General features: G+C 30.3%; 3 protein-coding genes across 3 annotated transcripts in view; all 3 read left to right on the forward strand.

Annotated features, from left to right (window-relative positions):
- The first annotated feature begins 4,471 nt into the window (after nt 1–4,471).
- On the forward strand, nt 4,472–6,194 carry LOC125820750 (serine/threonine-protein kinase STY13-like). Its single transcript, XM_049500174.1, has 5 exons — nt 4,472–4,522; nt 5,000–5,193; nt 5,286–5,472; nt 5,768–5,902; nt 6,024–6,194. The coding sequence occupies exons 1-5, from the start codon at nt 4,472–4,474 to the stop codon at nt 6,192–6,194; spliced, it is 738 nt and encodes a 245-aa protein (XP_049356131.1).
- Nucleotides 6,195–6,655: 461 nt separating this feature from the next.
- Nucleotides 6,656–14,723, forward strand: part of LOC125820771 (protein phosphatase 2C 16-like) — a 75,459-nt gene continuing 67,391 nt past the window's right edge. Inside the window, exon 1 of the mRNA XM_049500204.1 lies at nt 6,656–6,660. The gene's annotated coding sequence lies outside the window, so the exon portion shown is untranslated. The remainder of the gene's footprint in view (nt 6,661–14,723) is intronic.
- LOC125820776 (coatomer subunit zeta-1-like) lies at nt 11,270–14,100 on the forward strand. The gene is made up of 6 exons (XM_049500210.1): nt 11,270–11,395; nt 11,997–12,156; nt 12,499–12,646; nt 12,747–12,824; nt 13,000–13,084; nt 13,926–14,100. Exons 1-6 carry the CDS (start codon nt 11,372–11,374, stop codon nt 13,983–13,985), a joined length of 555 nt encoding a protein of 184 aa, XP_049356167.1. The 5' UTR covers nt 11,270–11,371; the 3' UTR covers nt 13,986–14,100.

Raw genomic sequence — 14,723 nt, forward strand, 5'->3', positions numbered from 1 at the left:
CTTTACGATTAATAAGGAGATTTTTTGTGCGAAGAAAATCACGCACATAATAAATACACACGTATACTAACTAATTACTTTTACTTGTTTTTATAACATGGTATTTTTCAAGTTAATAGTAAAAAAATACTTAATTAAATATTATTTTTCACGAATTTCATATTTTAACTATCTATTATTTTCTTTATCTATCTAAATTGTTATTTTCTTTGTATTAAAATAAACCTCGATTTATAATGGTGGTTAAATGTTTGAAATAAATAGACATGCAACAGGGGCACAAACACTTCAATTCCTAATGTAGGAGTTCTACAACTAAACTACTTAGTATTAGGAGCCTACAGACATTTAAAGAATTAAAAAAAATTATTAATAAAAAAAAAAGGTGGCATGGCATTCCAGTAGGAGAGAGATAATATTTTTTTGTGTCAAATATATTTTGACGAAAATAGATAAAGTTGGGTGATATTGTAGTCCTAAAACAAACATAAGTGATATTACTAGATAATTTTCCAAACATGGTGACTATCTAGGGAAATTACTCTATGAAATCAATTATTGTACCCTAAGGCCTAAGCCCATTTAATTGTTATTATTTATTCCTTATTTTGTATTTTAGAATAACAATTGAATTTGTTTAGTCTAAGTGGTTTAAGAACATACCGATTATAATGACCAAATAGTGAGTTCTTGATGCTAGATTTTATTGATAAATGTAATTGATATAATAGATGAAAAATTTAGACGATGAAGTAATTAATGTCAGAAAAAATAATACTATATCTTATTAGTTTTTCCGATTTAATATATCATATGGTCATTCAACTAATAGTTTTTTCACAGAAAGTTATTCAACTTTCTTTTAACACAACTTATTTTATTATATTCTCTAAATTTCCCTACCATTTGAAAAAATTACAAAAATCCCTACGTTATGCGATGTATCGGTCGGATATATTACTTTACGCGATGTATCTATCGGATACATCACTTTACGATGTATCGGGACGTATGTGATGTGTCGGGATGTTACTTTACGCGATGTATCAGTCAAATGCTATCACTTTACACAATGTATCGATTGGATATATCACTTTATGCGATGTATCGATTAGATACATCACTTTACACGATGTATCAGGATGTACGCGATGTATCGGGACACTGAGTGATGTATTCAAAATCGAGACGCGATGTATCAGGACTTTGAGGAATGTATCCAAAACCAGGACGCGATATGTATCAGGACGTTTTTGGAATGTATCGGGATTCCACCTAATTTAAGAGATTTTTGTAATTTGAAAAAACTATGGATTGTAATTAACTCTTAACACTATGAGATTTGTGTAAAATCTACATCTTTTAATACTCGAAGTCACTCAACTAAATATTCTTCTCGCATAAAGTCACTCAACTAAGGATTCTTCTCACTCAACTTTCTTTTATAACCTCAAAGTCACTCAATTGTGAATATTTTACCTACAAAGTCATTCAACTATTATATTTCGCTTAGAAAGTCACCCAATCACAAATAATTTTTTCATTAAATTTTGTTGAAACACAAATTTTATTTTGAACTATTTTTAAAAAAATAATAATAAGATGCTCATTTTAATAATTTTATTAAATTTTATTGATATTAATTAGACGACTAAATATTAGAAAAATTACAAATCAATTTAAAATAAAGAATAAATAATACATTATAATCATTCTTAGAACCTTCTATTTAATTAATCCCCTTCCATCTCGAAAATGGATTATAGTTTCCTAATATATAATCATTTAAGTAAGCTCATTATATCTATAAAAGTATTTACTAATTATTACTATTACTATACCATATATTATACGCGATGGTGGACACATTACAATTCATTGTACATAAAAAACTACTACTTAATATTTGAGAATTAAATCCTTTGAAAATTTATTGTCATTTGAGGTTTGGAATCAGCTTACAATGGCCTTTAAGATGAAAAACATGTTTCATGTAAATACTAATTTTCATTCATGTATATTTTCTATTGCTACTTTTCATTCAAAGGTAAATTTAAAATAGAATATGTATATCAAATTTTCTTATAATACATATAATATAGTATGAATGAGGGGTAAATGTAAATGACCAAGTAGAGTTGAGTAACTTTTGGCAATTAAAGGCATAGTTTAATTTGTTATTTCGGATTTGAGTTTAATCTATTTTTAAGTTGATAGTAATAACTTTTTTGTAGGGAAATTCAACAAGGTAAGGTATAAACATAGTAATGTGTATAATAAAATTTTAATGAGTATAAATCTTGATTCACCCTATTAAAAGTAAGCTAAAAGAAATGGCAAACCAAGTCACTCCAATAAAATAGGTGACCTAAAAAATTCTTTTAAATAAGGTCCTAAAATATATGATAATTACTTACAATTGATAAGTAGTATTTTTTTTTCAATTGACACCATAATATTTTTTGTTTTTGTAATATTTTGAAATCACAAATATATATATATATATATAAGTATCAAAATTATTCTAGAAGTAGTAGAAATATTTAAAAATAAAATTAAGACTTAATCTTATTGAATAACCAATTAAAGTATCATTTTTACTTGTATAATATTTCATATTACTTTTAATTATGAGAACATATCTAAATCATCAATATTGTAGTGGTTATTGAGCTTTGAAAGATGTTCATAATTAAGAAGACACCATTATAACTTTATATATTTAATTATTTGATAATCCAATTAGTTTGAACTTGAAATATCTAACAAGACATCTCAAAAAACTGAAGACAATCTTACAAAGCCAATATTAAACTTGATTGATTCAAATTGAAGTAATTAGAGAAATTTAGAAGTAGAAAATAACGATAAATTTAATTTCCTACGACTTTAAATTATAACTGATTTAGTGAACACTTTGCATGTGTGTCTCGTATCAGTCAATAAATTTATATAAGCAAAAAAAGAAAAAGAAAGCTTCCATAATCTAAAATCATAAATATTGTAAAATATATAACTGTTAATTTACAATTTTAACTAGTGTGAAATATATATTCAAAGGGTAAAAAGGGCAACCAATTATTTTCTAAGGCCTTAGTGCATTTGTAACGACCTGTTCCCGTCGTTATATAAATGTCAATGGGAGAAAATTTGGGGTCGAAAAACTTTTTCGTAGTATATGGATTTTCCTAACCTTGTCCACATTTGGACGAAATCAGAGTCCTTGATGTGTAGAGAAATCTGGTAACAATCGGGTGATTATTTATTATTTTGATTACATGAGTGGTTAGATAACTCGTTAAGGAATCCGTACGACTTTACAAAATTGAATTTGGGTGAGTAGAACTCCTGGAATCACCCAAATTCTTCTTCTTCTAGTATAATGAAGATTGATAACATATGTGGCATTATTAAGAAAAATATGAAAGTAAATTTAGAGAGAAAATTGACATTATACCTTTAAAGAAGTGTTGTTGTAGAAATATTAGTTTGTCCCATTAACATGTTAAGAAGATCAATATGAGTATGTATCAAGCCATTTCTTCACCATTATTGAGATTTGAGAACAAAGAGAAAAGAAGAGTGAAAAATTGTAGGCGGTAGATTTAAAAAATAGGATAGCAATTCTCGTCTCTTGATATATATAATATTTTTTAAACCTAATAATTGAGAATTTTAATTACTATAAAATTAATTTGAATTTTTTTAATTAGTTTATAAAAAAAAAATTCTAGCAGTTTTTAATTTAAGATAGAATTGGGAAGTTAGTCGGTAGTTAGTTGATTTTTTTTCCATTAATAATTGAGAATTTTAATTACTAAAAAATTAATTTGAAAAATTTAAATTAGTTTATAATAAAAAAAAATTCCAGCAGTTTTTTAATTTAAGATAGAATTGGGAAGTTAGTAGGTAGTTAGTTGATTTTTTATCATTATTTTACATAGACTTTTAATTAATTTTCATTTCAATAATAAAGACTGTATTTAATATGTGTAACAAAATTACCGCATCTAATAACATGAAACGTGCATTTGTGTATACATTGCTTACTGAACTTAAATTTTTTTATATATATATAATAGAGATTATTGACATGTGTCTATATTTATTTAATTAATTATTGATTATTTAAAATTAGTTAAATTTTAAAATTAAAAAAATTGTTGTGTTGACATGTGTCGTTCTAATTATAATTATTGACATGTGTCTATATTTATTTATTTAATTATTGATTCTTAATTATTTAAAATTTATTTTAAATACTGAAAATTTGTGGTGTTGACATGTGTCATTTTTTCTTCTCCTTTTATATATAGATAGATTCTAATTATGTGTTCATAGGTAGTATGCATTAATAAAAAAATTGGTGACTTTTAATTAATACACATTCTTTCTATGAATTTCAGTTAAAATATTTGATTTGGGAGATGAAAAGAAGAATTCATCAGTAGAATTGATGGAAGAGGTATTCATGCAAGAAGTTTCTATTTGGAGCACTCTTGAACACTCCAATATTGCCAAGGTACATATCTACTTAATTATTTTCTCTTTTTCCTTATAATATTATTCGTTTATTTACAAAGTAACTTCCCATCTATTGAAGCATTTATTTGAAATACGCTTAATACATGAATATGCCTTTTAACTTGGTATCAACTAGCATCTATGCCTTCTAATTTTGAGTGTGTACATGTAGACACTTAAACTTGTATAAAATTAAATAAATAGACACATTCATCCTATGTAGCGTCCTACATGAAAGTTTTGTATCCTATGTGGTATCCTACGTGTATTATGTATGCGATGTAGGACTTGTGTGTCTATCTGTTTAATTTTAAACAAATTTAAGTTCCTACTTATGCACAATCAAAGTTGGAGGACTTGCCATGCATGTCCGTTGAAGCCAAATTAAAGAAATATCCTCCTTTCTTTTCTCATTGAGCATATATAATAGAATATTAGCTGATGGCAATTATTTATATATATTAATTTTGTGCAGTTTATTGGAGCTATAAAAAAGAATAATATGTCAAATATAAAAATGAAATGTCAAAAAGGTTCAGTAAATGGATGTTGCATAGTTGTGGAATATGTTGGTGGAGGAACTCTTACATCCTATCTTTCAAAATACACAATGAAGAAGAAGTTACCTTTGGATACTATTCTCCAACTTGCAATCGATGTTGCTAAAGGGTATGCATGCATCTTCATCTATTATCTAATTCATAAACATATTAAACCATATGTTAAACTTTTTATCTAATAATAATACGTATAAATTGCAGATTAAGTTACCTTCATTCAGAAAAGATTGCTCATAGAGATGTGAAGACTGAAAATTTACTTCTTGACAAAACTGGAAGAGTGAAGATAATTGATTTTGGAATCTCTAGTCCATTCTTTTCTCTTGGCTTGGATTATCCTCCTATGATGGTTGGAACAACTGGGACTATGGGTTACATGGCTCCTGAGGTACGTTACATCATTTTTCAAATATTTTTTATGAGATAAATATTGAAAACACATCGTGAATTATTAATTAGTAGTGTTAAAAACACCACTTTACTTGACAAACTAAACTTAAATACACCCCGATCTTGCAACATGAATGAAATACACCCTTAAATTCTCGGCAAGTTTAGAAGTGTTTCCAACACTTCTCTCGAACTTTTTATTAAGAGTTTCATGCTCCTACAAGAACTTCAACACTTCTTTTGTTAATTGAAGTACTAATTTATTTTTTCTCTTTCTTTTTGTATTTCACCAGGTTTTGAGCGAAGTGTCGTATGATCACAAGTGTGATGTCTATAGCTTTGGAATTTGCTTGTGGGAAATGTACACTTGTTTAGATCCATATCCTGAACACATTTCTCGTAGTAAAATCTCAAATCAAATTTATAAGGTACTTACCCTTTTTTCATCGATTCATCAGTTAGTTAAAAACTCAACATGTTATATATATGTACGTACTTAAATGTGAGTAATTTGGCGTACTAACGATCGAGTTGTTTTGGAAATTTCAGGATCGAAGGCCTGAGATACCAAAATGTTGTCCAACAGCATTATCAGATATAATGAAAAAATGTTGGGATGCAAAGCCACAAAACAGGCCAGAGATGAAGGAAGTGTTGCAAATGTTACAAGACATTCAGACAAGTACAGGAAAACGAAAGCACATGTTTTGTTTTGCCTAGAAAAACATATAACCAGAGGAGTTCATAAGAAGAAGGAGATTATACTTGCATATAAAAGAGACAACCAATGAAGGCGATGTGAAGTATTATTAATTGTGAAAAGCACCGGATCAACAAAATACCCTTTACACGTTGTTTGGATGTTGCTACCCGTTGTATTGTATTTTATTGTTAAAGTATGTTTGACATTGTTGTTGTAACGTCAAAAACACTTATTTTGAATGAAAAACATTTATTTACGTGTTTGGGTAATCACTAAAAATGCTTTTAAATAGAAGTAGAAGCCAATTTTTTGCTGTCGGGGAGAAGTAGAAGCAAAAAGTTATTTATTTCTAGCAGAAAAATATTATATTTGGGTAAATGAAGTATATTTAGTTGATAGGAAAGTTCTTGGCTTGTTAGAAGAAAAGGAAGGACTTTTTGGTGCCCTCTAATCCCAATATATCAAACTGTTCAAAATCTTGAACACACAGAAAGCATGGTCATTGAATGACAGAGACCACAGTGTATCATCAAATCATTCACTGATTGAACATCAATGAAAATAAATAATACTAAAAACACAGTACCACAATGAACCCAGAACTCTGAAATGTACATGATATTGTTTAACTAACCTTGGCTTTACTATTATCTTCAATCTTTTAAAGAACTCATACTAAAATCTGGGTGGAGCTACAACTTTACTTATGGGTTCAGTAGAATCAAGTAGGTTTGCTTAAATCCCGTATTTATGTTATAACTTCAGTTAATATATAAATACAACAACAACAACAACATATTTAGTATAATTCCACAAGTATGGTCTAGGGTAGGTAGGATATAATACGACGCAAGGTTGCAAGGAAATAAGATGGCAAAATAAAAAAAGAAGCAGATAGTAACAAATAATTTATCAAAAACTTAATGAACAGTATTTTCTATAATCTCAAAACCATATGCTATATACTACATTGCTAACACCTGACTTTGTCTGCAGATGCTACTTCACTGCCACTCATCAGCTAGTACTAAAGCAAAAGAAAATGAAAAACAGTGCATTGAAGGGTACTTATCAGCTTTCCTTTTATATGTGCTTGCTTCCCAGGTTTGGTTTCACAGTTCTTACCTAAAATGTTAAAAGAACCAAAATAAAAAGTTTGTTTAATTATTGGCTCCTCATTCTTTCTTCCCTATTTATTGCAACTCATTATTCAATGGTGATGCTGCAATCAGCTGCACTTACTTCACTTAGTTCAACTTTAGCCTAATGCTAAAAGTCAATGAAGGCTTCATTTCTTTGGATAGATAAATTCAGAAACCCTTTCAGGATCCAATAGAAAATCAAGCTCTTCCTTTTGGATAATAAGAAAAACTATTGTGGTCACATTGCTCCCTAGCAGGTGCGGAGCCAGAGTTTCAATAACGGAGTTCAAATTAAATAGGAAATGTAAGCACACAAAAAGATCAAAATGGTTTAAGTTTTGTCCTACTTGGCTGCGCCCCTAACGCTTCCCTATCCATGAAAGTAGTTAACTACTCATACATTCTATTATGTACTATATATATAAGTTTTGTTCACTAACATAAATTAAGTTTTTTTTTTGGTACTGAATCTCTCAGACATTGATTCTGTGTACTTATTTCTTGAATTTAAAAACTGAAAAGAATTTAAAGAAAGATTTTCCTTCTTGTCCAGTTCCAGAATATGACCAAAAGGGGGAATAGGTGGCTCTGCAGTCTAGGCACCCACAATTTTTCCCTGTTAATTAACGTGCAATTTCTATAGGCTGCTGTATTCAGGTGTTTCTCAGAACCTAAAAAGGGTACTTCCAGTTTCATTTCAAGATTTGAAGCAACGTGTACATAGAGAACAAGAAAGAAAGAAAATAGATAAAGCATAAGGTGAATTGAGTTGTCAAAACAAGACTAGTACAACTAAGAAAAATAAAATGAAAGAAAAAGTTGTAAAGGTGTAGGCTTTTTAGCCAGAAAGATGCAGGATAAGAGTAGTATCACTTGTTTGAGAAGTAAAGATTTCGTTTTTACCAATACAACTTACAGAGTGAGAGAGGCTTAGAGAAATCCAAGGAGCTTTGGAGGAATTGCTTTTTGGGAAATGGGAGCTTGACAATTTTGAGCCTCCTCTTTTTCCTTTGCTTCCTTCTTTATAAAGCTATCATGATATGGACACCCTTTGAAGTGAACCAAATGATCAATCTCCAATTATTCTAAATCCCCTGTTTTTTTGTCTCTTTCTCTTTCAGACTTTCATTGCCTCGTTTATACAAACACTTGGTGTGCAAGTAGAAAATGAAGTGTAAATTCTGCTATTTCATCCTAATCATAATTGCACTCTCTTTATCATGTGTTAATTGCAGGCCATTGACATCAAATCAACAATCTGTACACAACAAATTGAGTACAAATAAGGTAATTCTCGACATCCTTTGCCTTTTGATTTCTCTTTTTTCGCGATTTAGCGTATTCAAATGGAGTACTAAACAAGTTCTTTTTTTCAATTTAAGGGAAATATGAGCATAGAAGGAGAAAGACAAGTGAAGGAAGTAGAAGAAAATAGTAATGTGAGTAACGAAGAGATGAAATTGATAGGTTCAAGTCCTCCAAGCTGTGAGCACAAATGCTATGGATGTATGCCTTGTGAAGCCATACAAGTACCGACCAACACAGGTCGAGTGGGAGTTCAGTACACTAATTATGAGCCTGAAGGATGGAAATGCAAGTGTGGCCCTGCATTCTACACTCCTTAGTCGGACTAATCTGTTCACGCGTTGTAAAACATCCCCGCGATGGGAAGGTTCTCCAATTCTAGCTTATACCTTATAGTCGTGTTAATAGGTAAAACAAAAGAGGTATTTATCGTTTGGATTTAGTCTTAGGCAAAATTGGATTACTTTGATGTTGTATGAGTTCTTATGAGAGTATGTATAGCGGCATTAAGAGAATTTTGTTGTTAGTGAAAGTTGGGTAGAAAACAAAAGATTTGTTTAGTTTTCATGGATGGTTTAATCTTCTAATTCTTGGTATAAATTTACTATCATTACTTGACATTGTTTTGGCACTCCGTTTTTTAGAAATAGATATACTTTCTAAAAAAAATGACTTCATATCGAAAATAATTATCACTTTATTATAATCATGTTTTCACAGTTGGCTTAAATGGTTTTAGGTGGCCAATATGCTGTAATTCGAATCACTATTAACTTCCAGACTATGAATTAGCAGCACTTTTCTTTGTTTATTAAATCAAAATATTATAAAAGGAAAAAAATGCATACGGCAGCAAAAACGTTTTTTAGTTAAGTTATTTTTTTTTTCAAATATTTAATTTGTAGCCAATATTGACAAAGTTTAGCTCCTTCTCCATAAGTAACTTCAAGCAAAACAAATCAAACATAATTTAAGCGCAACTTCAACAAGCAAAAGGCCAAAATGAAACAAGCCTTTGATTTAGATACTTTTCCTTTTGTGACATCAGTTGAGAAGGAAATCATCATTCTTTACTTTTGCACCACTATGATCATGCTTACCTAAATTTTTAATTCTGAATTGATTGTCTAAATTTTTAATAACTAATATGATCGCGTTGGTTGATATTTAGTCTAGAAAGAAAGAATAGTTAGGATTGTCTAAATTTTTAATAACTAATATGATCGCGTTGTTTGATATTTAGTCTAGAAAAAAAAGAATAGTTAGGAGAATTTACTGAATTTCGTGCATATATATTTTTAATTTTATTTTTTTAATCAATAATCTTACAACCTCAAACAAAATGACAAAAGTTTCAAAGTTTCTTTGCATACATATTAGAGAAAAGACATAAAGTCACCATTGAAGTTGTTCCGAATTTTCAAAAAGACACCTTAACTTTACTATCGTCTTATTACCCCACTAAAAAATTATGAACCGATATTATTATATCATTTTTCGATCATCCCCAGATTTTAAGAAGCAAGTGTTCACACACAATCATTACATGACACGTGTTAATTCAATTAAAAATATAAAAAAAAAAAAAACCATTTTAAGTTTTTTCTTTATCTCTCTCTTAATTTTTTTACTTATTCTCTCAATTGTTGACTTAATTTAATTTTAATTTTATTTTCTTTCTTTTTATTCACCTCCCACCCTCACCCCACCCCCACGTCAAGTTGAACCCCTCTCCCTTTTTTTTCTTTTCTTTTTCTTCTTCTTCTCCAATCAAATTCTTTATTTCAATGATTTTTTTATTTTAAAAAAAATCATACCATTTTTTAGACTTTATTGAATTATTGATAACAAAATTTATTATTTTTCTAAGAAAATTTAAAATTTTGATGGTATTATCAATTACTCCTTTTCATATAACTTCAAAATTAGAAATAATAATTTAAAAAGAATCAATAAATTCCCCAAAAATTGAAAGAACTTGATTGAAATTGGATAAAAAAAATTTATATGATACCTCCTAATGATCTTGAAATCTAATGGGTTTATCAAATTGTTCGAAATGTAAGAAAATATTTAGATAAAGTTTTAAAATTAAAGAGAGTAAAACTAATAGTAGTAAAAAAAAGGAAGGTGAAATTATGGTAAAAATGATGACATTGAAAGTGAGAAACTTCAATGGAGATGACAATGAATTTTTGAAGAAGAAAGAAGAAAGAAAGAGAAAAAATAATAAGGAAAAAAAGTTCGTAAAATAATAAGAAAATATATTTATAATAAAATTATTTTAGGTTGTTCACTCTTTTTTGAGAGAGTGCACACACTCTCAATGTAAGGTGGGCGAAAAATAATGTAATAATATCAGTTCAAGATTGTTTAGTGGGATAGTAGGACGCCCGCATAGTTCAGATATCTTTTTAAAATTTCTAAACAATTTCAGGTGTCACTTTATGTCTTTTCTCTACATATTATCTAAAATTAGACTTTAATAGGATACATATGTCTCGCGAGTCTGAAGTTGTATGTATAAGTGGCTATTTGTGAACTTTCCCCATGCTACAAGGATGGGAGTCATATGGGCTGGGCTTTGTTGAACTCTCAAAAAGTCCATTTCATTAATGGCCCAATTTAAGCCTTGACCGAAAGTATTTATACTAATGCCCCTCACAGTTTCCAAATCTGACGCGAATAGCTACTTCTTTCACTGCAATCAACAAGAAATTTTCCGGTAGTGAATCGCTCTTTCATCAATGGCCGGTTTCCTTCTAAATTATGTATGTAATCTTCCTCCTTCTTCTATTCTATGTTTTATTAGGCGCAAGATTTAATTAGATTCTTCAACAAAGTTTGCATTTTTTGTTAGATCCGATTTTTCAATGCTTAATTGTGTAGTGATCTCGATAATCTTCTTGTTTTAGTATATCAATGGTTGCGATGTAATCAATATTGGATTTCCCTGGTGTTAACCATCATTTGTTAGTTATTGCCTTTTTTACTTTATAAAAAATTAGATCTCAGACGGTGCAGATGCTCATATGTTGTTAGTAATCGCCCTTTGAATTTTATAAATTAAACGTGTGTTATTGAGGAATCGTGTGTTGGAGTACCTGTTTAGTTAGATACTCCCTTTGTTTTAATTTGTTTGTCCGTTTAGACTTGACGCGGAGTTAGTTTAAGAAAATAAGAAGACTTTTGAACATGTCCTGTGGAAAGCTACAATTGAAGAGTTGCCAAAAGAAAAAGATGTGTACTTTTTGAAACAGACCAAATAAGAAAGTAAGACAAATAAATTGAAACAAATGGATTAGTTTGGTACTTGTCTGATGTGAGTGAATGGTTTACTCATGGCAAAATGGTGATTGTTTGATTGTATAGGATTCTTGTCCTGTGGTGAAGAACATACTTCTTTTGGATTCGGAAGGAAAGCGTGTAGCTGTTAAATACTACTCTGATGACTGGCCGACAAACAGCGCTAAGGTTGCCTTCGAGAAGTCTATTTTCACCAAGACTCAAAAGACAAATGCTCGGACCGAAGGTATTGGGACCTGTTCTTGCTTGAATGATCCTTGATTGTCATGTCTGAACTATTTTTAGCATGTTTTTGTGGAATGCCGTTGTATTCTGTCTTATATAGTGAAATTCAAAACAAGTTACATGCTTGTGACCCACAACAACTAATAGGGCCAACATTTTAGAGCTAATACTATTTTTCTTTTTGCAACTACATACTTTCCTGGAATAAGAAAGAAAGCCTGAAGGTGACTTAACTACTTTTTGTTGAGTTTTTCTATTCTCTGTCTTCTAACTACTGCGAAAGGTTTGATTTTTAATGTGCTTAAGTTGTTTTTGGGCTTACTTTTTGAGTTCTGATCTGCAGCTGAAATAACAATGTTTGAGAACAACATTATTGTTTATAAGTTTGTGCAAGACCTCCACTTCTTTGTCACTGGAGGTGATGATGAAAATGAATTAGTTCTAGCCACTGTTCTTCAGGGTTTCTATGATGCAGTTACCCTTCTCCTAAGGTATTTTTAGTGAAGGCTCTAAAACTACTCCTTGATTTTGGGATTGAGATCTTTTGATCTGTTCGAATTTTCTGCCTTATTCGAGGTGCAATTGTTTCAGGAATAACGTTGAACAGAGAGAGGCACTTGAGAACTTAGATCTCATTCTTCTATGCCTTGATGAGATTGTGGATGGAGGGTAAGTCGGTGGTTCCCTAGTAGTTGTATTCTAGCAAGTGCACTGAAAGAAATTTTATTCAAATGTTCATTCCTCCAGTATTTTGATTGTAATAGAGCTCTCTTGTTCCAAACTTCCAATTTCTACAATCAACATTTTTACTTGACTTTTTGGTGCCTGGAATGTATGCTTGCAGGATGGTTCTTGAAACTGATGGTAATATTATTGCTGGAAAAGTTTCCAGTCATAACATGGATGATGGAGCACCCTTGTCTGAACAGGTAAGCAACATATTCTTTGCATTGCTGAATCATACTTTAGTCATGTGTATATGTATGTGTACTTATGTAGAATCTCATATATTTCCTTGACTTTATATAACCGTCGGAATTTTATGGGTTTTAGGAAAAGGTAAAATAACAGGCTTAAAAAATAGACCCGTAGAGTAATCCATCTATCCCTTGTAAAGGTCTAAAAATCAAGCCCTTCCAGATCTGTAATGTTGCTTAGGCTGAAACTTAAAAGGGGTGAGGAAAATTTTCTAGTGAGGCAATGTTTTAAGATATCCCAAAATGCTCCTGCGCCTTGTTTAGCTTATAAAGAAAAGCAACTGTTTTGGTAATTTCATAGGATATTCATTTTACTTGTTAGATTATACTCCCTCCGTCCCAATTTTTAGTGTCTTAGTTTGATTAGGCATGGAGTTTATGAAATATTTGTATAGTCCTTTAAATCTTGTGATCTTAAGTTTGCCATGTAGAATGTTGGAATTGGAAAAGTTATATTTGGACAGACCAAAAAGGTAAGTACGACACTTAAATTGGGACAGAGGGAGTAGTTAGATTTACGACCAACAACTATGCCTCAGTTCCCCTAGTTGGCTTGTTAGCGTGAATTTCCTGTACCATAGCCTTTTGTAATAATAAGCTATTGCATATTAAATCAGTTGAAGAATCCAAACCGAACAGTAAACGTATCCAATGGATGAATTGATTTTGAAGATTAAAACAACTTAATTAGTTGAAATGTTCACCATCTCTATGATTCTTTACCAGCTTTGCTTTTAAAAAAGGAATCACATCAGATGTTGCCAGCTTACACTAATTTGTTTACAATTTTCAGACAATAACTCAAGCATTGGCAACAGCGCGCGAACATTTGACAAGATCACTTCTCAGATAAAAAAATTCTTCAAGTTTGGAGAGAGCAATTATTTTTTGACGTAATTCTTTATGATCATATACCTGTAGTTATTTTTATTTCAGATGGTGATGGTTGCGTATTCGTAGAGTCAGTTATTTTATACCATTTATTATGTTCCGTTGCCTGTACTATCTTGTAAGATGAGGATATCCTTATTGCATTTTGGATCAACATGAATTTCTGTTTCTTTAAACCTTTTCCTTTTGACTTGTTCAAAGTCCAACAAATCATAAACAAACCGTCAAGCCATGTATTTTTTTTTTTTATTACAGTACTAGTATAAAGGGAAGCTCAGTGCACTAATCTTCCGTTATGTGTGAGGTTTGGGGAAGGATGGGACTACAAGAGTCTATTTTCGAACACTTTAGAAATGTTTCTTCCTAAACTAAACATGTGTGTTGCATCCAAGGTGTTGCATAGTGGATGCAATTAAATAGATGTAAGCTTTGGAGATGGAAAATACACAAGCATGTGGATGATAAATATGAAATTGTATAAGACTAATTGTTACAGGAGAGATTCCTAAAAAAAAAAACTTATGTACTTCTTTTGTGTTTGACGACTAAAAAGTTATTATTTGCAAGAATTTTCACCTTCGTCAGAGAAATAAAAGAATATACTACTCATAAATAGTATACACGGAATTAAGCAGATACGAAGAGGAAGTAACAAATGATAATAGAAAGACCACAAAAAGTTACACCGAATTGAACACAA

The sequence above is a fragment of the Solanum verrucosum genome, unplaced genomic scaffold, assembly GCF_900185275.1.
Source record: "Solanum verrucosum unplaced genomic scaffold, falcon-dt-bn FXZP01000117.1, whole genome shotgun sequence".
NCBI classification, from domain to species: Eukaryota; Viridiplantae; Streptophyta; class Magnoliopsida; order Solanales; family Solanaceae; genus Solanum; species Solanum verrucosum.